General features: G+C 42.7%; 1 protein-coding gene across 2 annotated transcripts in view; it reads right to left on the bottom strand.

Moving 5' to 3' along the window:
* Window positions 1-15,434, bottom strand: part of LOC116739843 (general transcription factor II-I repeat domain-containing protein 2) — a 54,443-nt gene extending 39,009 nt beyond the window's left edge. For both annotated transcript variants that reach the window (XM_032604630.1, XM_032604631.1), the window contains exons 1-2: window positions 15,045-15,434; window positions 6,931-7,034 (exon numbers count right to left, since the gene is read on the bottom strand). In XM_032604630.1, coding sequence (XP_032460521.1) covers window positions 6,931-7,029 — 99 coding nt within the window. In that variant the 5' untranslated portion in view covers window positions 7,030-7,034; window positions 15,045-15,434. The remainder of the gene's footprint in view (window positions 1-6,930; window positions 7,035-15,044) is intronic.
* Between the last annotated feature and the right edge of the window lie 8,718 nt (window positions 15,435-24,152).

Genomic DNA, 24,152 nt, shown 5'->3' with positions numbered 1-24,152 from the left:
AAAACCACCAAGAAAAAAAAAACACACAAATTTTATCAAGCAAATACCATTAACATCATAAAACCACGAGAAGAAGATTTTTATTCAGCACCTGTGATGATGTTTGTGATTTATAATAAGAAATGTATATATTTGGTTGTCTTCCACTGCTTCTGGCACAAAGCTCCTAAAACCCTTGGAATTTTCTAAGAGCGAGATAAAGGTGTCTTTTGCTTTGTTAATGAGGTGACTTTGGGACCAGCCTAAGGATGGGGGCTGGCTGCTGGGAAAACCAACCAGGTGATTAGAAGGTGGGAACTTTCAGTCCCACCCCCCTGACCTCTGGGGAGGGGAGAGGGGCTGTAGATTGAATCAATGGCCAGTGGTTTAATCCATCATCCCTAGGTAATGAAGGAAAAGACAAAAGGATTGATGAACAAGTGGAGATTTAGGGAGAGTGGTGCACTTGGAGAGGGCATGGAAGCTCTGTTCCCCTTTCCCCACGTTGCCTTGTGCATCTCTCCCATCTTTCTGTCCTTGAGTTATATATATCCTTTTATAACAGTCTAGTAAATCAAATGTTTCTCTGAGTTCTGTGAGCAGCTCTAGCAAATTAATCGAACCCGAGGAGGGGCACGTGGGACCCTCCAATCTATAGTGGGTTGGTCAGACGCACAGGTGACGATGCGGGCTTGCCAATGGCATCTGAAGTTGGGGGAGGGGTAGGGAAGACAGTCTTGTAGGACTGAGCCCTTAACCTGTGGAATCTGATGCTCTCTCTAGGTAAACAGTGTCAGGATTGAGGTGAATGGTAGGACACCCAGCTGGTGTCTAAGAATTGCTTGTTAGTGTGGGGAAAACACCCATGTTGGAACTGAGTGCAGAATCTTGACACGCCTGTCTCATGTGCCTTTTTTCCCTACATCTTTGGCTGCAGAATCTGCCTCTTCCTGTGACAAAAATTTCATAATATCATTTTCTATGAAGAGAATAGAGATAATTTAATGTTTCCTCCAATGTGATTGATTACCTTTTTATTATTGATGATCAGGATGAATGAAACATGAAAATTCATACCACAGACACACTTGCTGTTCTTCGTGGTGCTACAGACAAGAATTCTGATAAATTCTACTTTATGTAGTTCCTTTCAACAATTTAAAAGAATGTTTGGTGTATTTATAACTGAATACACTATGTTACTGAGTATCTTCCTGACCAGAGGGAACTTCCGTTTTGACAACGCATCGATGAAAAACAAATCCTCTGTTGACAATTACACCCATTTAACGACTGGAAGAATTTTCCACAGACTAGCTGCTGGCTCTGTACATTTAAAACCTTGTTTCTCCTCTACTACCCACATACTTTTGGAGTTGGGAACATGTTCACACCACAATATGACCTCGGGTCTTGTCCCTTGATGTCAAGTTACCGGAAAAGTTGACAATCGGATTATTCCTGGAAACCATTCCTATACCAGGACATCTAGCAATAATTTACCCAGACACAGAAATAACATCAAGCCACGTAATACTTACCACTAAACTAAGACTAAATGTAATCTCCAACCCAGCTTCCCCTTCTTGAGACTCCCAAAATGCCCATCTCCACTCAAACATCACCTGACACAGTGGCTTATGGGGGGCAGAATAATGGCCCCTAAAGATGTCTACGTCCTAATCCCCAGAGCCTGTTATGTTACCTTACAGGCAAAAGGGACTTTGCAGATGTGATTACAGTTAGGATCTTGAGATGAGATTGTCTTTTTTTTTTAATTAAAGGTTTTCCAATTTTAATTTTATTTATTTATTTATTTTTGGCTGCCTTGGGTCTTCGTTGCTGTGTGCAGGCTTCTCATTGCAGTGGCTTCTCTTGTTGCAGAGCATGGGCTCTAGGCACGCAGGCTTCAGTAGTTGTGGCACGTGGGCTCAGTAGTTGTGGCCCACGGGCTTAGTTGCTCTGCGGCATGTGGGATCTTCCCGGACCAGGGCTCGAACCCGTGTCCCCTGCATCGGCAGGCGGATTCTTAACCACTGCGCCACCAGGGAAGCCCGAGATGAGATTATCTTGATTATCTGGGTGGGGCCACAGGGGTCCCCTAATGAAATCACAAGGATCCTAGTATAAAAAGAAGGAGGCAGAAGGGGATGACAAGGGAATCCAAGGGCACATTGGTGCCCTTGCTGGAAGGAACCACAGGTCAAGGAATTCCAGCCCGAGGAGCTGGGAAGGGCAAGGCACAGTTTCTCCCTGGGAGCCTCCAGAAGGAGCACAGCCTGTTGACACCTTGATTTTAGCTCTGTAAAACCCACTTTCTGCCTTCTGAACTCCAGAACCGTCGTCAGATAAATGTGTGACGTTTAAAGCCTCTAAGTTTGTGTAATTTGTTATAGCAGCAAGAGGAAGTTAACACAGGGCTTGTGACAGAAAGAGGAAGGCAGAACAGGAGACAGCAACCTTAACTGATGTGGTGAAAAGATCTCACTTCAGCAAATTTTACAAAAACATATGTGCATATGTTGCTAGGATCCCCCAAGGCCATGGAAGTGGCCAGTGCAAGGCAGGTGCTCAGAAGCTTTTAAGCTCCATTAACTTCATGGCAAATCTATCTCTGTGTCAAATGAACCAAAAATTCAGCTCTTTATCTAAAGTATAGAATCTGGTATTAGGTGAAGTTATCAATCTTTAGTCTTACTTAGGTCATCATTGGTAGAAAATATCTTTTTAAAAGCATTTTTTTCTCATTATGATATATACTGTTACAAAAATTTTAGCAGATACAGAAAAGTACACAGAAAAAGAAATCACCTCTAATTCCATTACCTAAAATTACCCACTATTCACATTTTAAAATATGCACACACAATTTTTAAAAACAAAATTAGAAACATTCTACTGTATATAGGTTGGCATTCTGCTTTATTCACTTTTCATTGTTTCTGAGCATTTATAATCCTGAAAAACCTGATTTTTGAATGAATATATAATATTCTATCCTATGTATATGCCATAGGTTAACCATAACATTACTGAAGTTATTTTCCTGGTACAAATAACACTGCAATAAACATCCAACTTGTATGTCAATTGTACCTCAAAAAAAAAAAAAATTCCAAGGATGTAAACATTTCCAGACACGTTTATTTCCATGGGCTGGAATCATGTCAGTGGCTCACCTGACTCAAAGGGTATAAATTCTTTTATACCATCGTGCCACCCTGACCCAGTGATCCAGATGAGCCTCACCAGTGACACGTTGGTGCCACGCACCCCTGACGCGATGTGATGAGAAGATGAGGCATCTCACCTCTCCGGTCTTCTTTCCAAAACTCCATAACCCTGGTCTAAACAGGAGGGCTACATCAGAGAAACCCAAACGGAAGGAGATTCGATAAAATACCTGACCGGAACTCTGCAGAACTGTCAAAGTCATCAAAAATAGGAGGGCTTCCCTGGTGGCGCAGTGGTTGAGAGTCCGCCTGCCGATGCAGGGGACACGGGTTCGTGCCCCTGTCCGGGAAGATCTCACATGCCGCGGAGCGGCTGGGCCCGTGAGCCATGGCCGCTGAGCCTGCGCGTCCGGAGCCTGTGCTCCGCAACGGGAGAGGCCACAGCGGTGAGAGGCCCGCGTACCGCAAAAAAAAAGAGATTGAGAAACTGTCACAGATCAGAGGAGCCTAACGGGACAGGATGATTAAATGCCATGTGGGATCACAGGGTGGAGCCTGGAGCAGAAAAAGGACATCAGTGGAAAAGCTGATGAAATTCGAGTGAAGTCTGGAGTTGGTTAATAGTGATGTACGGTATTGATCTATTAGTTTCGGCAAATGTACCATAGTTATATATAACGTGCCACAGATATGTAAGTTATGGGTGAGGAGTATGTGGGGGCTCTCTGTATGATCTTTACAGCTTTTATTTATTTATGTTTTTGGCCAGGCCATGCGGCTTGTGGGATCTTATTTCCCCAACCAGGGATCGAACCCGGGCCCCCTGCAGTGAAAGCAGAGTCCTAACCACTGGACCACCAGGGAAGTCTCCAGCTTTTCTGTAAATAGTAAAAGTATTCCTAAGTACGATAACATTTTTTTAAAACACACACACACAGACACACACACACCTCGGTTTCTGAAGGCTCGAGGAAGGGGTGAGTGAGAATAACTGTTTAATGAGGGCAGAGTTTCAGTTTAAGAAGATGAAAAAGTTCTGGAGATGGGCAGTGGTGAGGGTCACACAGCAGTGTGAATGTACTTAATGCCACTGAACTGTGCACTTAAAAATGGTGAAGATGGTAAATTTTACGTCGTGTGTATATATATATATCCTACCACACACACACAAAACTTGATTTTCTCAAGAAAATGTCATAGCTCCCATCCAATCCGTCGGTAAGTCCTAGCAACTCTACCTTCATCAGATCTTTGTGGTCCCATTGCTTCTTATCTCCGCCACTCCCACCCTAGTCCAGGCCACCAAAACCTCCCACGTGAACCATGGCCTGCAAACTGGTCTCCCTGCTTCCACTCGTGTTCCACAGTCATCGACTTTTGACACAAACACCCCCCGCCACTGCCATCACTCCTTTGCTCAAAACCTTCCAATGCCTTCCCACTACCTGAGGGAAAAAGTCCCAGTCTTGATATGATCTGGTCACTAGCTGCCTCTTTTTTTTTTTTTGGCTGCACCGTGTGACATGCGGGATCTTAGTTACTCCGACCAGGGACTGAGCCCGTGACCCCTGGCATTGGGAGCACAGCGTCTTAACCAGTGGACTGCAAGGGAAGTCGCACCCTCTTGTACTTGACCTCTGACCACATCTTCTTTCCTCACTCTGCTCCAGTGTTACTGGACTTCTTGATATTCCTTGAAAACACCAAACTTGTTCCTGCCAAGGGGCCTTTGCACAAGCTGCTCTTGGTGCTTTGAACACTCTGCCCCCGGTTACTGGCCTGACTCACTTCCTCACTTCATCTAGGTCTTTGCATAAAGGGCAACTGCCCAGAGAACTTCTCCCAGACCACCGCCCTTAACCATCTGTTCTCTCCCTTAAACCTCTGTTTTCTGACCCTTGTTTTATTAATTATTAAAAAAAAAATTTATTTATTTATTTGGCTGTGCAGGTCTTAGTTGCGGCATGTGGGATCTTTAGTTGCGGCATGTGTGTGGGATCTAGTTCCCCGAGCAGGGATCGAACCCAGGCCCCCTGCATTGGGAGTGCAGAGTCTTAGCCACTGGACCATGAGGGAAGTCCCCCTGACCCTCATTTTAAAATAATATTATATTTACTGATACACACACACAGAGTTTGTTTATTGTCTGTCTCCCCAAGTAGAACATGAAATCTATGTGAGGGGGACCTTATCTGTCTTCTCAAGTCTTCTGGCCCCAGCACCTAGAAGACCTTGACATATAGGAGCTGCTTCATGAATATTTGTCAAAAGAAGGAATGTGGTCAGTTCTGGGGTAAGATATTTCTAGTTCTCTTCAAATAGGTCTGATGCTTTTTAAAAAAATTCATTCCAGGGTTGTTGTTTTTTTTTAACATTTTTATTTACCCTCAGATAATCTAGGATAATCTCCCATCTCAAGATCCTTAGCTTAGAAACATCTGTAAACTTTCTTTTGCCAAATAAGGTAACGTTCACAGGCTCTGGGGATGAGGACAGGACATCTTTGGGGGCCGTTATTCAGTTTACCCTAAGTTGCTTTAAAATTTTCTCTTTATAGTTGGTTTTCTACAGTTTAAATATGATGGGTCTAGGTATGCGTGTGTGTATGTGAGTGAGTTACCTGTGTGTTTGGTATTTTGCCAGTGGACCCAATAATGTTCTTTATAGAAAAAGTAAATCTCTCTCTAGATTTTTTTCTGGTCCAGGATCCAGTCCAGGGTCGCACTTTCTATTGGCTGTCCTGTCTCTCCAGTCTCCTTCCATCTGGAACAGACAGATCTCCATCTTTGTCTTTCGTGAGACTGACATTTATGGAAGTGCAGCCCAGTTATTCTGTAGGATGTCCGTAAATGTGGGTTTGTCCTATGCTTCCTCCTTGGAGGCAGGAATGCCAGGACGCGGCACTGCCCCTCCTCAGTTCCTCCCACCAGGCAGCTCAGGAGGTCCCTCCATCCCATTACTGCTGATGTTCCCCTTGGTCACTTGATTAAGGGGGTGGCTGTCAGGTTTCTCTACTTTTATAAAGTTACTGATGTTCCGTTTTTTAATCAATACGTTGTGATCAGATGCCTTGAGGTTATGTAAATCTCCCCTCAAATTTTCACCCACAAGGTAAGTTTTATACTTTGGATGTAAAACAGATGCATATCAATGGATTATTAATTTTTTAAAAAATTTATTTATTTTTGGCTGGGTTGGGTCTTTGTTGCGGTGAGTGGGGGCTACTCTTCACTGTGATGCATGGGCTTCTCATTGTCGTGGCTTCTCGTTGCGGAGCATGGGCTCTAGGCGCGTGGGCTTCAGTAGTTGTGGTACGCGGGCTCAGTAGCTGTGGCGCACGGGCTTAGTTGCTCCGTGGCGTGTGGGATCCTCCTGCACCAGGGCTTGAACCCATGTCCCCTGCATTGGCAGGTGGATTCTCAACCACTGCACCACCAGGGAAGCCCCTGGATGATTATTATTATTTTTTTTGCCCCTGGATTATTAATTTACCTTTGACTTTAAACAAAAAGTATTCTCAAACAAGGTAACGGAGGGACCTTCGTTAAATTTTCAGGTCTAGAGAGATTACATTTATACAATTCCATCCATAATGTAAGAAAAAAATTTCTTAATTATCTGACAAGCCCATCATCCCCTATAAAAAAGGATATGTGCACACAGATAGGATGTAACACTGAAGCTGAACATCAAAAGTGTCGGTGAAGTGCTTCACCGTTCTGATGCTCGGCAGTGATCCAACCACGTGACATTTTATAGAACTGCAAAGCCATCTCACCATGGACTCAAGGGCAGACACGAGGAACGTCACCACCATCCTGCTCTCCGAGGACTCCTCATTTGTGATGGGCAGAGTGGACACTGCTACTTGGGCCATGATCCCTAGGAAAGAGAAGTATTAGGAAAGTGAGTGGTAGAAATTCAGTGTCCTGCTCAACATGTTTAGAGCTGTGAGGGTCCTCACAGGTGACCTAGTTCAACCCTTCCTTTAAAGGTGAAGAAACCAACACTTAGAGACAGTAAGTGCTTTGCCTAAGATCTCTGTAGAGCAATGCTAACTTTCCATAGTGTATTTTCCACTAAACCTAGATATCACCTTCTCATAAAATAAATTCAGGTATGCTAGAGAGGCATGTTAACTATTTCCCAGACGAGGAGGAAGGAAGGTAAGGAAGGTCCTTTATGGATCCCGTGTCGTTTTGTCAGATTTCAGCACGACCATGTCTGGCACCATATTCTGGTCCACATACACAGGAAGAGGAGAGAAGTGGCTTTGTGTATTACAGATGGGAAGGGAAAATCCCTTCCTTCCTTTTCCTGCTAGGACTTCTGCATGAAAGCTCATTCTAATTTTCCCCAGACTCTAAATCAAGTGAGCATTAAAAAGTTTCTTTGCAAAAGTTTCTCTAACATCATAAAAAGAGTTCTTTGAACTAGAGCATACAATGTAAGCACTTGTCATTGTGTCCTGCCCCTGCAGTATCTGGCTTAATTATGTCTGTAAGCAAAAGATAAACAGATCAACATAAATATGCATCTGGGAGGAAGCCTAAGGATCTATGGGGGTGAAGTACGGTGGTCCTATAAGGCTATTCAGAAATATTCGCAAACGTTTCTTTCAGAGCCTGTGGTTCAATTCCTTGCCCACTTGAAGGTATGTGGCCGCGTGCCTTGCCTTGGCCAAGGATGTCAGGGAAATGACGTCACTTCCACGCAGAGGTTCCTGCCACACTCCTTGCTCTGCAATGGATCTGCCACGTTCCATATGGTTGGGTTCCAGATTGGGGAAACTGTGGATCAGACCCACAGCCAATCACAAGAGACCTCTAGGAAAAAAAAAAAAAAAAAAAAAAAAAAAAAAGAGACCTCTAGGGCAAGCAAGGAATAAATCCTTGCTCCTTGAATGCACCAAAATCTGGTGGTGTTTTTAACCATCGCCTACCCTAGCCAATCTGGATGGATATAGCAGGCTGAAAAGGAATTCTAAAAATATAACTACTCATCTATCTAGATCTTCTGAAGACACTTGAGGATCCTTGAGGATCTCTTAGGTTAGAGCTGAGGTCTTCCTGAGAAAGAAAGAACGGAGACTAACTAGCATGTACAGAGCCATTAGGATGCAAACTGTTTGACTTAAAATTTTTTTATAACTTTCCCTATTGTGAAATAGAACATGAGAGTGTGACATCATACCAGGAACATAAATTAACAGGCAAGACCTGGGCATGAACAGGTGAGGAAATATACTTCAATTTGAAGATTTTATTTTATTTATTTATTTTAAAAAATATTTATTTACTTAGGCACGCTGCGAGACTTGCAGGATCTTAGTTCCCCGACCAGGGATCGAACCCCTGCCCCCTGCAGTGGAAGCGCGGAGTCCTAACCACTGGACTGCCAGGGCAGTCCCAATTTGAAGCTTTTAAATAATTATCTTAATATCAAGACTTTGACACTCTTTGACACTTGTTATCATACCCATATTTGAAAACAGATAGAAGTCTGTGAATGTTGTTTGTCATAACAAGGACTCTATTCCCACAGAGCTGGAGTCAGAAAAAGCAGCAAGCAGCACCACCAAGGACACGTGTTAAGTCTTAGAAACTCTTTCCTCTAGCATCTAGATTCCATGATGATCACTAAGTACAGCAGGCCGAAGAAATGGGTATCACAAAGCATGAAACAGCAAAGGCACGCTCTTTTTGCCACTTACCAGACTATGCACTTAGATTATACCCTATCCTGATTCTTTGGGAGCTCAGAATATTTTCATTCATAATTCTTATTTTCCCTTTATTATCCCAGACAGAGAAAAAGGAGCAGATGTATTCTCAGGTTACAAACATGTTGATTTGTCCATGAAAAGCTAGACGCTGGGCAACTTCCTGCCTACTGCTGTTTCCACTTCTCACCTTCAATTGCTGTAGATCTGTTATGTCAATCACATTCAGTGTGTGTTAAGAAATGGGAGGGACACCATACCAACAGCCTGTGGGGATGCCACAGGCGAGGAGAGGTCCTATTCATTACCAGAACTTTTCGAGAGCATCTTAGTACTTTTTGATGGTAAGAACGCTGGAGGGGACTGAGTCCCGTCAGACTTGATGGGGAAGGATGCATTTCGTTTGGGGCTTTCTGCTCTCTAGAAACGGCTGTATCTGGATTACAACAGAAATTCACTGAACTGTTCTTTGCCTGTCCCAAGAGGTCATTTCCCTGAATAGTCCTTTTTTTAAAAAAAAAATTTATTTATTTGTGGCTGTGCCAGGTCTTAGTTGCGGCACACGGGATCCTCGTTGCCACGTGCAAGATCTCTTTTTAGTTGCAGCATGCGGAATCTTTAGTTGTGGCATGTGGGATCTAGTTCCCTGACCAGGGATCGAACCCAGGCCCCCTGCATTGGGAGCGCAGAGTCTTAGCCACTGGATCACCAGGGAAGTCCTCCCTGGATAGTCCTTAGTCAACGCTGTTCATGGAACATTCCCTGCACCCCTAACCCGGTGGCTGCATCCTCTCCTGCTCCCTTTGCCAGAAAGAAACTGCTATCACACAGTGGCATTAACAGTGAACACCAGAGGACACACCAACTTAGGCTGGTGACGCAAGCTTACAGGGCATGAGGCATGATGGGCTGGTCCTCACAGAAGCAGGGGCCAGGAAAGCCAGGTTGTGGGTTCCCCAGACCACCAACCTGTTCTGGGACCCCAGTGGGCGGTGGCCCTCAGGTTCCTCCTCTATGACTAAATCAATCACTTACTATGAAGGTTCCTTTCACCTCTGAACTTCTATGGGCCCCCTCGTTTTAAAATCAAGGGAACCACATATTACTGAGTCTATGCATATGAAATGTCCAGAATAGGGAAATCTATAGAGACAGAAAGTAGATTAGTGGTTGCTTCGGGCTGGGAGGTGGGGTAGCTAAAGGGTACAGGGTTTCTATTCAGGGTGATGAAAATGTTCTAACATTGACTGTGGTGATGACTGCCCAACTCCATGCATATATTAAAAACCACTGAATTGGGGGTTTCCCTGGTGGCGCAGTGGTTAAGAATCCGCCTGCCAATGCAGGAGACATGGGTTTGAGCCCTGGGCCGGGAAGATCCCACATGCCGCGGAGCAGCTAAGCCCACGCACCACAACTACTGAGCCTGTGCTCTAGAGCCTGCAAGCCGCAACTACTGAGCCCACGTGCCACAACTACTGAAGCCCTTGCACGTAGAGCCCGTGCTCCGCAACAAGAGAAGCCACCGCAATGAGAAGCCCGCACACCGCAACGAAGAGTAGCCCCCGCTCACCGCAACTAGAGAAAGCCCGCGCGCGGCAACGATGACCCAACTCAGCCAAAAATAAATAAATAAATTTATTTAAAAAAAAAAAGAATTCTGATTAAATTACTTCATATTAAAAGGTCCAACTTGAAATAATTTTTATTTATGCAAAATATTGGCAAAGCTAGAGTTTCACTCCAATTTCTTTTATCTTTACGTGTCAGCTGCATTACTTGTTGAAATATTAAAATAATTTTCCCATTGGAAGTTACAGAAATCTCACAAAGATTTTTAAATAAGCTTTTAAATATAGTGAACATGTGTTCAGTTTTTATCTAAAATAAAGAAAATATTTGTTTTAAAAAAGGACTCACGTGGGTAAATTTGCACTGTTCTAAAGATAAACCTGGAACCAAGCTCTTTAATACCTTACTGTTTTTTAAAACTGTGATGAAGAAATATATTCTTGACCATTATCTTTCAGAGTTAACTAATTCAAACACTGTTAAAAAAAAAAAAGACTATGTCTCATTCAGCGGAGTTGAGTCTTACAATGGAAGTAGGTATACCTAAAGGCAAATTCAAGCATGGTCAACATTATCCGAGGAAGCAGTACATATCTTTCCCAGAGAGAACATTTTTCTTCCATGATTTCTTTCATTGTTTAGGGGAGAGGCTTTTCTAGCTCTTTATCAGCAGATGCAACTTTGCCGACACCACACATTTTTTCAGGTAAGTAGTTCTGAAATCTGTCAACCACCCCTAGCGGGCTCTGCGTTGTCTATCACAAGTCCATCCCCTCTTTGGTGGTGGTTTCCCTTTTTTCTTAGAACTTTGCCATCGATAGATATGTCTTTAGATTTCACGTCGTCTAGCCATAACTTTAATACTGTGCAGTCTCTCTAAAGCCTTATCACATACTTGGCTGGTCACCTAGCAGCTACTGGAACCCTCAAAGCCACAGTATGCCGACTCTCATGTTGATGACATGAATAGTGGATTCATCGTGACCTCTCTGTGACCTCTTGCTAAATCCTGCAGAGCCAGTTTTCCCTGCAGTGTTGACATGGGTCATTGTTTCTTCCATTAATCATCCAATGATGTAGTGTAGGGGCCATGATGTATGAAAAATACGCATTTTTAAACAGTAGAACCAGACACACTGTTGTGAGATGCTCACACTGAGAGCCACCAGAGATCTGAGCCCACTTAAGGGACTGGCATATTCCAGGCTCTTATGCTTGCACCTAATCTGTAATTACACCACAGTAATCTCTGAGAGGACTGTGATGCCAAAACTTTAACAGAGAATAAAATAACAGGCAGAATGAAACTAGGTGGAACTCAAAAAAGCTATTATCGGTTGGTGTCAACTGTGCTACCAGCAATAATTTTAAAAATGTATGTTTCAAAATTATTGCTTTGTTTGCACCCTTTACTTAACAGCAAATGGAGGCAGGAACTTTGTCTTTTACATTTTATGATTTAGAACACACCATGTGTCAATAGCACATCCAAACTAATGAACCATGGTTATAAGCTAACCATGTGGTTTCCCACCCTGAGGACATTTCCCTGAGAAACAAAATCATTGCATTCTAATAGTTAAAAATCCTTGACAATGAGAGCTTGTACCAGAGTTCAAACCCCCAAAGCCTATATGGTGATTAACTTCTCTACTGAAATCTAAAGCACCAGCTTTGTTCATTTAGATCACAGATTTTATATAGTGCTTAACTTTTTGCTTTTTTAAAACTGGAGATGTAAACTGAAACAACTCTCAAATCTCACAGTTTTCCCAGCAAACTTTGAGGACTTTCTCTCCTTTTCAATGTTACATTTTACTAATGAAAAGCAAACATCAAAACCAGACTACCACCTATTTTTATAAATAAAGTTTTATTGGAACATAGCCACACTCACTGGCTTGCATCTTGTCCATTGACTGCTTTCCTGCAAAGGCAGGGTTGCATGTGACAGAGACCACATGTCCTCAGAGCTGGAAATATTTATTATCTGACCCTTTACAAAAAAAATTTGCCCATCCCTATTCTAGAATTCATTTCCACCACTTAAATTTTGGAATGTCATCCACTCCATTTATCAAACCTCTGAAATCTTGAAATAGACACCAGCTTTATTTTTTAAACTGTTTCTGAATTTACCTTTTCAAAGGTTAATTTTTCAGGTCCCTGAGGCCTTGATTTTAATTAGCAAGTTCCCAAGGTGCCACCTTCTCCCTGACTCAGCCCAGGCCTACAGTAAGTGGAAACTACAAATGCAGATGTACCTATTCAACATTCAACAGAAATGTATTGAAGTGGTCAAGAGGTACAAACTCCCAGTTATAAAATAAACTAGTCCTGGGGCATGATGACTATAGTTAACAATACTGTACTGTATATTTGAAAGTTGCTTAGAGAGTAGATCTTACCACAAGAAAAAAAAATTGTAATTATGTGATGTGATGAATGTTGACTAAACTTATTGTGGTAGTCATTTCACAGTACATACATATGTCAAATCACTATGTTGTACTCCTAAAACTAATACAGTGTTATATGTCAATTATATCTCAAGCTGGGAAAAAATATCCTAGAAAAAGAATAATAACAAATTTCAAGACAACCAGGACTTTTCTGGAATGACCAAGGAGTATGGAAAAGAATTAGACATAATATGTATTTTCAATGTCAAAAAATGAAAAAAAAAAGTCAAAATTAAATGCTTGGGAATTCCCTGGGGGTCCAGTGGTTAGGACTCCACGGGTTCAGTCCCTGGTCGGGGAACTAAGATTCCACAAGCCGTGCAGCGTGGCCAAATTAAATGAAAAAAAAAAAAAAAGCTTAACAAATAATCAAGAACTTTAGCTTAGCCAAACAAATGTTTAAAATTTAAAAAAATGTAATGAGCACGTGCTATATGAAAACATACACTGCTGGCAGGAAAGACAAGGTGGAAACAAAGTGATTTTTATGTGAGTAAAATCCACATCCTGCGATCTCGAGTTAGACAGACCTGCATAGATACAGGATAGCAGGCAATGAAGGCAAAATGAAAGCCAGAACCCCCCGAAATGGTTCTGAGTCAACAACCTGGGGGATGAGACTGAAAGCATGTTAGCAAGTTCTGCTTGAGAAGAGAGCTTCCAGGCAGCAGGTGTGGGCAAAGACCCAGAGCTGTGGGGCACTAAACAACAGGAAGGCAGAAAGAAAGTTGACCCGCTCCAAATGCATTAACACCTGCAGTAGCCTGGCGCCAAGCCCTGTGTCCACTGAAGGCAAGGTGGCCGGTCACACAGATCAAGCCTTCCTCTCCAGGTGGAAGAAAAGAAGAGAAAAGGCTGCTCAACTCTTCGACTGCAGCTATGAGCAATATCCAATTTGCCAATTTCCAATCCCGTATTTAGACATCTGCTTACTTCAAATTACCAGCAGGAAACTAAACGGTGGCATTTTTGGCTCAGCCATTCCATTCCTTGGTATGTACCCAAGTGTTGAAAACAAATGTCCACACAAAAACTTGAACACTGATGTTCAACAGCAGTATTCATAATGGCCCCAAAGTGGAAATAATCCAAAAACATTCATCAATTGATGGAAGATGAAAATGTGGTATATCCATACAATGAATTATTATTCAGCTATAAGAAAGAATGAAAGAAGCCAGACCCAAAACACTCCCTTTGATGATTCTATCCTTAGGAAATACCTGGAATAGGCAGGGATACAAAGCACATTGGCGGCGTCCAGGGCGGGGATGGGAAAGGGGAATGACTGCCTAATCGATATGGGGTTTCTTTGGGGGTGACGAAAACGTTCATAGAATTACTGGTGATGGTTGCACAGCTCTGTGAATAAACAAAAACCACTGAATTATACACTTTTAAAGGTGAATTTCATGGCGTTATGTCAATAAAGCTGTTATTAAACAGCAAAGATTGGGTTCGAAGCACGGGGAATATAGCCCTACAAACCTTTTTTCTCCTTTATCTCTAAATCATAATCGTGAGGGACTGTAGTCTAGGACCAGAGCCTTCTTCTGACCTTTAGGTTGGTTTTCTGCCAACAAACCGGCCACTGGTGGCCGCCCCAGTGACCACACCCACGACAAACCCCACACCGCGCGCCACTCGGCAACGTGCGCGACGTGAGGGGCGGTGTCGGGACACCGCCGTGGAGCCGGGCGCAGTTACCAGGCAACAGCGTCTGACCCGCCCCCCCCCACTAACCAATCAAGCGCGTCCGCACGCAGCGCGGTATCCCCACGTACGCCAGCTGGAGCGTGACCTCACGTACATCAGGCCTTACAGAGCCCAGAGTCTGCAGCACCCGCCCCCACCACCTCCGCTCAGCCAATCAGAAGGAAGAGGTATGCGCGTTCCGTGCGTGCTACCGTTGCCCCCGCGCCAGGACTTCACTGCCCCACCCCCACTCCTCGGGCCTTGCCCGCGGGGCGCCGGTTAGGGGGGCCGGTCGGGCTGGCTGCGAAGGGGCTGCTTGCAGCCCGCGCGCCTGGGCGGGCGGTCTCCCCAGGCCTCCCCTCCGTCAGGCCCGCGGGACGAGAAAGTTCCAAGCAAAGCACCCGCTCTTAATGGCGGCTGCGGCGGGGGCGGGGTACGCACCTGAGGTCCCCGCCGGCGGGCAGCGCCCGGCCGGCCGCGGGGTCCGAGGGCTGAGCCACCTGGGAGTGGCCCGGGGGCCGAGGGCGGCGGCCGCAACCGCGAAGAGGCGAGGGCGCGGCGTGTGGGCGGCGGCCGAAGCCCTGCTCTCCACTATCCCTTCTTTTTCTCTTTCTTTTCCTTTTTTTTTTTTTTTTTGGCTTCCTGGAAGGCAGCCTAGACTCGTGTGTCCGCAGCGCCCCAAGTGGGAGTTGCCGTTTCCGGTGCCGTGGAATAGTTCAGCTTCACAGTGAGCTTGTTTGGAAGTCTCTTAGTCCTGCTCTGTTCAAGGCCAGAAGTGCTCGTCCATCTTCAGTCTTAGATGCGTGGCTGCATGTGTCTGGTCTCGCCCCGACACCGCCCCCGAACGTGGACTACTTTCTTGCTGTTATTTAATTTTATAGTTTCGTATGATTGCAGTTTGTACCTTTAAAGCGGTGAGGTCACAACTCCGGTGACCGGTGAATCTGCCTTTAAGGCCAACGAGTTGTTATAATACTGTAACAACGTGTCCTCACCTTTTGATGGGGGTCAGTGACATAACCAACCCAACCATGAGCTGTCCATCAGATGGACAGCTACTACTACTGTCCATCAGCTACTCCAGCAAGTAGTCGAATATTACTATAGTGTTGTTTAAGCAAAGTTACATATTTTATATATGCCAAAAGGAGAATAGAAACCTTGCTCCGATTTAACATAGCTGCCTTGTTTCTCATTTTAAAGGAATATTCAGACGCAGTTGAAGGCAGCGTTCTCATTCTTTACTGTCTTGAAGTTATGTTCTAATACACATTTTCTTTTGCAAAAAGACAAGTGTCACGATTCGCTGACATTTTTTTCTGTAAGTGGCTCACAAAGATATGCTTCCTAGCAGAAGCTGCTAAAAAAGATGTTATTTCAAGGTAAAGATAACCATCCAGCAGTTAGTTGAGATGGTACCTGCTTTTTTTGACATCATTTTTAAAAGAGATGTTTGAAAATATTTCCATTATGTAATAGTTGATTCTTTCTGTTCGGAAGAGTTATGGTCTATAAATTCTTAGCAAACACTGAGCAAAACTGAATACTGCTCCTAGGAGAAATACAGGATTAGGTTTCTGCCAGCCTCTTCACATTTTGGTAAAACTATCAATACATAACCTTGTTTTATGTGTGTGTCTGTTTAAAGACACCTTATTTAATGTATATTGTTGATTCATTAGTTGAACTCATGGCCAACAGTTCTGTAACTCTTGTGTGAAGGAAGCTTAGCTAACACAAGTATTTTCTATGTAAGGCACATCGCGCCCTTGTGCTTGGGAATACTAGACAATGCTATGTTTGAGGGCCATTTTAAACAGCAAAATCATCAAAAAAGAAAAAAAAAAGAAAACCCACAAAATGTGGAAAGTGTAGCATTAAATAGACCAGGAAAAGGACACTTGTTTACAGTGGGAGAGCTGGTGTCACCTTGTTCTACCTCAGCTGGGAACGTGCACGGCAGGCAAAACAACTTTTTTTGCCACTCTACTGTGTCTGCTAATAAGCGGGGAAAGCAGGGTGAGTATTGCTTTTAAATTTACCTATAAATTGTAGGTGAGGAGTTAGTGAATAATAAGGATTGATTGAATTTTGTTGCCCAAAACAATGGGAGTACAAAACTCTCATACTTGAAAACTTAACTTGGAAACAATTTTCTAATCTGCTTTAAAATCTTCTATATGGGGGCTTCCCTGGTGGCGCAGTGGTTGAGAGTCCGCCTGCCGATTCAGGGGACATGGGTTCATGCCCCGGTCCGGGAAGATCCCACATGCCGCGGAGCGGCTTGGCCCGTGAGCCATGGCCGCTGAGCCTGCGCGTCCGGAGCCTGTGCTCCGCAATGGGAGAGGCCACAACAGTGAGAGGCCCGCGTAACAACAGCAACAACAAAAATGGTCCAGTAACTCTCCACCTCAGAGTTAAGTGTAAATGTCCAGACTTAGGCTTCTGGCCAAGGTAAAGTAACAAGGATTGGATTTATCCTGTTGCCTGAAATGACTCAAAAATAAACGAGCAAAATACATGATAATGAGGGAAAATTATGAGCAGGTTTTTGGCACTAAATTTGCCAATTTAAGAGAAATGGACAAATTCTTTGAAAGACACAAATTACCAAAGCTTCCTCAAGGGAAATAGATAATTTGAATAGCCCTATATCTATAAAAGAATTGGAAATTTAGTTAAAAATCTTCCCATAAAGAAAATTTCAGGCCCAGATGGCTTCACTGGTAATTTCTACTGAACATTTAAGGTAAAAATAAATTTATGCAATCTCTTCCCAAAACTTGAAGAGAAGGAGATACATTCTAACTCATTCTATGGGGACAGCATTGCCATGATACCAAAACCACACAAAGACATCACAAGAAGAGAAAGGCACAGGCCAATATCCCTCATGAACACAGATGTAAACATTCTCAATGAACTTTTTTTCAAGATAAAAGGAATATATGTGAACACAAAGACTTGTACACAAATGTTCTTAACAGCTGTATTCATAATATCTGAATGCAGGGAAAAGGCCAAATGTCAATCAACAGGTGAATCAATAAACAAATTGTGGTATGTCCATATAATGGAATGGTACTCAGCAGTAAAAAAGAACGAATTACGGGTACGTGGAACCTCCGAATTCATCATGCTTAGTCAATGAAGACACACATCAGAGCCCATATTTTATTATTGTTCATATATATAATTCTAGAAAGGACAAACTATTTTATAGTGGCAAAAACCATGTCAATTTCCTAGTACCGGGGTGGAGAAAGGGGTTGACTGCAAAGGACATGAGGATGATTTTGGTGGGGAAGGAATTATGCTGTATCTCAGTTGTGGTGGTGCTCACACAGCTGAATACGTTTTTCAAAATTTTTCAAACTATAGTTTGGATGAATGCAGTTTATTTTACATAAATTTTACCCCATATTGCTTAAAAAGCCAGCCCTCACATTCCTGTTTCATGAAAAATAATTTTAAATTATTTTAAATTAAACATATGTAGTCACATTGTTTTTGCAAAAATCATCTTACCTACTGGTATTTTCCTACCACTACTATTTTTAATGAGAGCAAAGAGTTTAAAAAACACAATAAGATGTTTGTTTAAAAATTATTGTTTAGTTAATCTTTATCTCATTATTTAAATAATTTCTTTGTATATTTCATAAAGTACATATTAGTATAATAATATGTGCAAATGATTTATATATTTTTTATATAAATATATTTTTTATATAAATATATATTATATATATATTTTATATATATATTTTTTCATGCTCACAAATTTTACCCGTAGAGATACATAATCAAAATAATTTGGAGACTACTGCCCTAGAAAGTTGGAAGATCCGTTTTCTCAGAAAACTGAAAGAAGAATTTACCTGGAAGCAGTGAGCTGAATTCATCAAGCAGATGGCTGAAACCAATGGTAATATTAGAGTATACCACATTTACGTGCCACGGGAAGACTCAAGATTGTAAAATGTCATTTCTCCTAGTTAGTTTCTCTCAATTAGCTCATGAATTTAATGCAATTCCAATAAAAAAAATCCCAGTGGGATTTTTTAATGCAACTTGGCAAGATGATTTTAAAATTTATTTGAAAGTAAATGTTATGAATAGCAAAGGCAATTTTGTAAAAGAACAAAGAAGAGACATTTGAATAAAAATCAAAGCATATTGTAAAGCTGTAGCAGGTGAAATCTTGTCATATTAGTTTGAGAATAAATCAGTAGAAACAAAAATTGAATTCAGAAATTGATCCATGTATGTGGAAATTTATCATATGTTATAAATGGCATTTCAAATCTTCAGATAAAGTCTGTTAATAGCCAATAATTTGGGGACAATCAGATATCTGTTTGAAAAAAATATCAAGAAATATACAATCTTGTCTCATACCACTCATAAAAATCAACTCCAAATCTACATAGAAAAAGTAAAAAATTACTTAAGTGTTATACAAATATTACAGAATATCCTTATTATCTTGGGTAGTAGTTTTCCTAAACTAGACACAGAAAGCAGAAGCTCTAAACAATAAAGTTAGTAAAACTGACTACAAGAAAATAAAATTGCGTAGGACAGAAGACACCATAAATTAAGAAAAAAGGATAAAATATTTCAACACATAAGGGTTTCTATGCATAATATATCAATTACTTCCATAAATTAATAAGACAAACAACCCAATAGAAATGTGGCCAAGAATATGAATAAACAAACAATTCTCAGTATGAAATGCTAGTAACCATAGATGTTCAACCTTCCTAGAGATTACAGAATACAAAGTGAATCAGTAATGAGATATGCTTTAGGTATTAGATTGACAAACATTTTAAAAGTTTGTATCAGGTGTTTGGTATATGGAAAAATGAATCCACCCATATACTATGGTAGCACAACTTTTAGAGAACAAATTAAAAGCATCTATTAAATTTTTTAAATGAGCATTTTCTGTGACCCAGCAGTTCCAGTTATCAGTATCTACTCAGGTTATACCCTTAAATAAGTGCAAAAGGAACATGTACAAGAATATTCACTGTAATAGAAAAAAATAGAAACAACTCAAATGTCCATGAAAAAAGGAGAATGGTTAAACAAGATGTAGTTTATTCACAGTAATATCCAAGAGTGGAAAAGAATGGGGTAAGTCCAAACAAACTGTTGTAAAAGTATCTCCAGGGCTTCCCTGGTGGCACAGTGGTTAAGAATCCGCCTGCCAATGCAGGGGACGTGGGTTTGAGCCCTGGTCCGGGAAGATCCCACATGCCACGGAGCAACCAAGGCTGTGCGCCACAACTACTGAGCCTGCGCTCTAGAGCCCGCGAGCCACAACTACTGAAGCCCGCGCGCCTAGAGCCCATGCTCCACTACAAGAGAAGCCACCGCAGTGAGAAGCCTGCACACTGCAGTGAAGAGTAGCGCCCACCCCACTCACTGCAACTAGAGAAAAGCCCGCGCACAGCAACGAAGACCCAAGGCAACCAAAAATAAATAAACAAAATAAATTAATTTTTTTAAAAAAGTATCTCCAATATAGTTTTGAGTGAAAAGATGAAGTTGCAGAATGAAATACATATTATCCCAATTTTTAAAAACACAACTAACAAAAATAAAATAATGGTTTTCCATGGCACCAGGTATATGTGGTGCTGTGGTTAAAGGAGCCTTTACCTGTAGCCATGTATAGTGTTTTATTTATTAATTTTTCTACAAAGGTAAAAGTCATAGATTAATTGTATAATTAAACATTAATAATAAAAATTAAAATATATAAGACTAATAATTAAGTTCACTCTTTCCTAAACTAGGGACTATCATATCAGCTACCCCAAGTAACAAAGAAATTAGAACGTCTACGGGAAAATGTCCTTATGGGTTGTGGGAAGATTTAGTTTGGCTAACAGTTCACAGACATTTTAATACTTTGGGGTAGCTGGTATTTTGCTGTAGAACCATCTTTCCTGAATAGCAATTTGGACAAAAATGTAAGTACTTGGCAGCATACAGCCAGTATATAAAATCAGCCAGGCCTTAATAGTAAAGTGTAAAAGCCCAGTAGTGACTGTAAATCCAGGTCTCCTTTCGCCAAACCTGGCTTTTAGGCTGTTTTATCCTTTTTCTCCATTAGTGTGAGCCACAAAATGGATGGGCAAGCATCGCCACCCAGTGGCTATGGTTCACATTTGCAGAGTTTCTTACTGTGCCCTTTTGTTCCTAAATCTCAAACCAATAGTGCTTTCAGATATCCCTTAAAAGAAAAATGTTCTAGACATTCAAGAAACCCATATAGGGTTATCAATTTTTTAATTCTGGCAAGTAAAGATTTTTTAAAAAGCCTACTAAATACCAGCACTGCCAGTTTTGTAAAAGAACAGATATTTAAAACCAAAAAATCGGAGAGGCCATACACTAGATAACAGGACAGTCCTGCTTATGAAAGAACAGTTGAAAATTTATATGCATTTCATACATATATAAGTGTATTATAACTATATTAATAATCAGAGGTGGTTAAACATCATTTCTGAGTGTGCCTGTGATGATGTTTCTAAAAGAGATGAGCATTTGTATTGGTGGCCTGAGTACAGAAAATGGCCCTCTCCAATGTCCGTGGGCTTCATCCAGCCCATGGAGGGCCCCAATAGGACAAAAAGATAGAGGAAGATTGAATGTTCTCTTTCTCTTTCTCTCTGCCTGTTTGACCCAGGACATCCATCTTGCCCTGCCCTCGAACTGGGACTTAACGCCACTGTTGCTCTGGTTCTCAGGCCTTTGGGCTCTGACCGGAACTACAGCAGCAGCTTTTCTGAGTCTCCAGCTTGCAGATGGCAGATAAGGAGTTTCCTATTGGTTCTATTTCTCTGGAGAACCCTCATACAATAATAATTACATGATTCTCCTTTATTGGTATATGTCTCAGCTTTATCAGTAAAAGCAGAGCTGGAGACAAAGTCTTGTACACAGAACCTTAATTTTGGAGGTATCAGGAGTGAGAGCAGGGAGAGTTAATGAGTAGTATTGTCCTTTCCATATAGAGGCAAACTGCCTTTGATCCGCTTTACCACTGGGATTGAAAAGAACCCATTCACCAGATCAGTATCCCCTGGGAAGTTCAGAAACCATATTGATCTGTTCCAGTAAAATACTACCCGTGACTCAGCAGCTATGACTGGACTAAGCACTTAGCTAAGTTTATAGTAGTTTACAGTTGTCTTCCGTAACCCATCTGGTGTTTGCAGGAGTCAAACCTGTGAACTAAATGGAGACGTGATGGGAACCACCACTTCTGAGTCCTTCACGTCTTAGAAGTTGGTGCTCAAGTCTGCAATTCCACCTGGGATGCAGTATGTCTTCTCCTTTAATACTTCCTGGGTCGAGACAGAGTGAGGGAACCAATGTGAGCTGCTAAGAATGTCTGTCCCAACTGGGAACCAGGGAAATAGCCACAGGGTGGGTGTGTGGACACATTTGACCCCCTGTGGGACATACTTGTACCTGGCTCCAGGTGCCCTCACTCTAACTGGGGCCTTGTTGGTGTTTCACGTCCTATGGTGTCAGTGTCAGCTCAGACCCTCTATCCAGCTCTTGGGAGATCTGATTCTTGTTTCTCCAGTGGCTGGTAACTCTCGTAAGTAACCACAGGTGCCTTTGGGAAATGATAAAGAGAATATTTATTGACGCTACTGTAGTGGCTCTGCAGGGTCCTTCCTCAAGTGGACCCAGCCTCCTCTATAATTGCTGGACTGTGGTCTGAGAACTGGGTTAGGTCCTAAAACCGGGTGAGAGATTGATTTTCATTGTACTAACCAATGTCAGCCTTCTGCTCACCAGATTTTTTTCCAGTTATACAAGGCAAGAAAGCACCTTCACTGTCTGTGCTTCCATCTTATCCCTTGGAATACCGTGGTCAGATAGCCACGCCGCAGATTACCGGTGCCAGACACTATAGTTGCCATTCCGCCCTTGCCTCTTGTTCTACCAAGTCCATCCACCTTGCTTCTGATGGCAAAGTCCAGCCACCTGGCTCTGCTGCTCTGGAACCTACCATCGTCTTTGGGAGTCTAGTTTTAGAGCACCATCTGCTACTGTCACCCTAGCCTAGGCACTCCGAGCTTCTCAAAGATGCTAGAGCTTCCTCATCGGGACATCTCTTATTGCCTTAGTGAGTCTTAAGAGTCCTCTGGACCCTTGCAGGGTGGATTAATCTGCTTTAACATTCCCACCTCCCCGAGCCTTTTGACTCTTTTCTCTTCCAGGGAGTTCCAGCATCTCCACCTCATTTATTGATACTGTTGTCATATGTAAGCTTCACAGAGCCATCCCAGCAGCATTAGAATTGGCTCCTTGCCAGGATGTTAAATCCTGAAGGAGCTGGCCCTGTGTCAACAAACTCTCTCCATCCGTTCTTTTATTCTGTGCTTCTGGTCCAACACCCTAAAGGTACACATGCACCCACACACATTCCCTAGTCCTGCTGAGCCCAGTGCTGCAATTCTGTCAGTGAGTAAGCTGTTTCCTCTTTCAATAGGGACTGCTCTTCCTCACTCAGGTTCTGCTGAGACCTGACTGAATACCAGTCTGGCAGCAATGAGGTGAAGTGGATTGCACCTTCAGGAGGATAAGTGTCACCTCGTGAGGCATCTACTCAGCTGGAGTCTTAGCATGGTATCTAGGCGAGGGGAGGCTGCTCCCCTATATCAAGGGAGAGGGGGCCGTTTCTGCTGGACTGGAAATTAGAGTGGGGGCGGCGTCTGTGTTGTAATATTCTCAGGTGCACGGTCCCGGTGCCTCATCCCAATCTCAAGTTCCCACCCCTGTGCTATCGGGGTTTGACTTTAGCCTAGGAGACCTGCCAAGGCTGTACATCTGGCCTCCTCTGCAGCTCTGTCACCCTGAAATCCCAGGCCTCTGGCTCCTTTTTGCCTGCAGCAGATGAAAGTCTTTTTAAACAGCATCATGGAGGCCTGTTGATTTTCTCAGCATGCCCCAAGTGAATAGCTGGCTGATCTAAACCTGTCATTCTTTCTTCAAGGCTTCCTACACAGTTAACAAAGCCAGCTAACTCCACAAACTTACTATTACCCCCATACTATTCGTATCATAGAGATACAGCTTAACCAAATGCTCTGAGTCTACCTGCACCTCATCCCTCCACCTCAAATAAAAAGAGCCTTAGTAATAATGATGCTACAGCAAGCCAGGGGTCATCACCGCCCTACTTCAGGTGCCAATTGTTTTAGCTTGTGTCCTTCCCCAAACAACCTTACATAAAGACTTGCTCCCTGGTGGCTTACTTGGGAGGCGATCGTAGGGAAGGAGAGAGGGAGTGGCAAGAGTCACACAGGAGAAGCAGACGTAAGGGTCACCATTGAGGCTGCCGTTGTGGTCAGCGGGGTCCTCATTCTGCCAGGATCCTGAGAAGTGCACAGAAGGCCTCCCCGAATGCACCTCAGTGGTGGCATTTATCCCTTGGCTCCTAAGCCCATTGGTTGCAGTTTGCATCTAGGATGTTAATTCCCCCTCTTTTCCACATTGCATGTGTGT

Source organism: Phocoena sinus, chromosome 15 (assembly GCF_008692025.1).
Source record: "Phocoena sinus isolate mPhoSin1 chromosome 15, mPhoSin1.pri, whole genome shotgun sequence".
In the NCBI taxonomy this organism is placed as follows: Eukaryota; Metazoa; Chordata; class Mammalia; order Artiodactyla; family Phocoenidae; genus Phocoena; species Phocoena sinus.
This window is presented reverse-complemented; position numbering and strand designations above follow the sequence as displayed.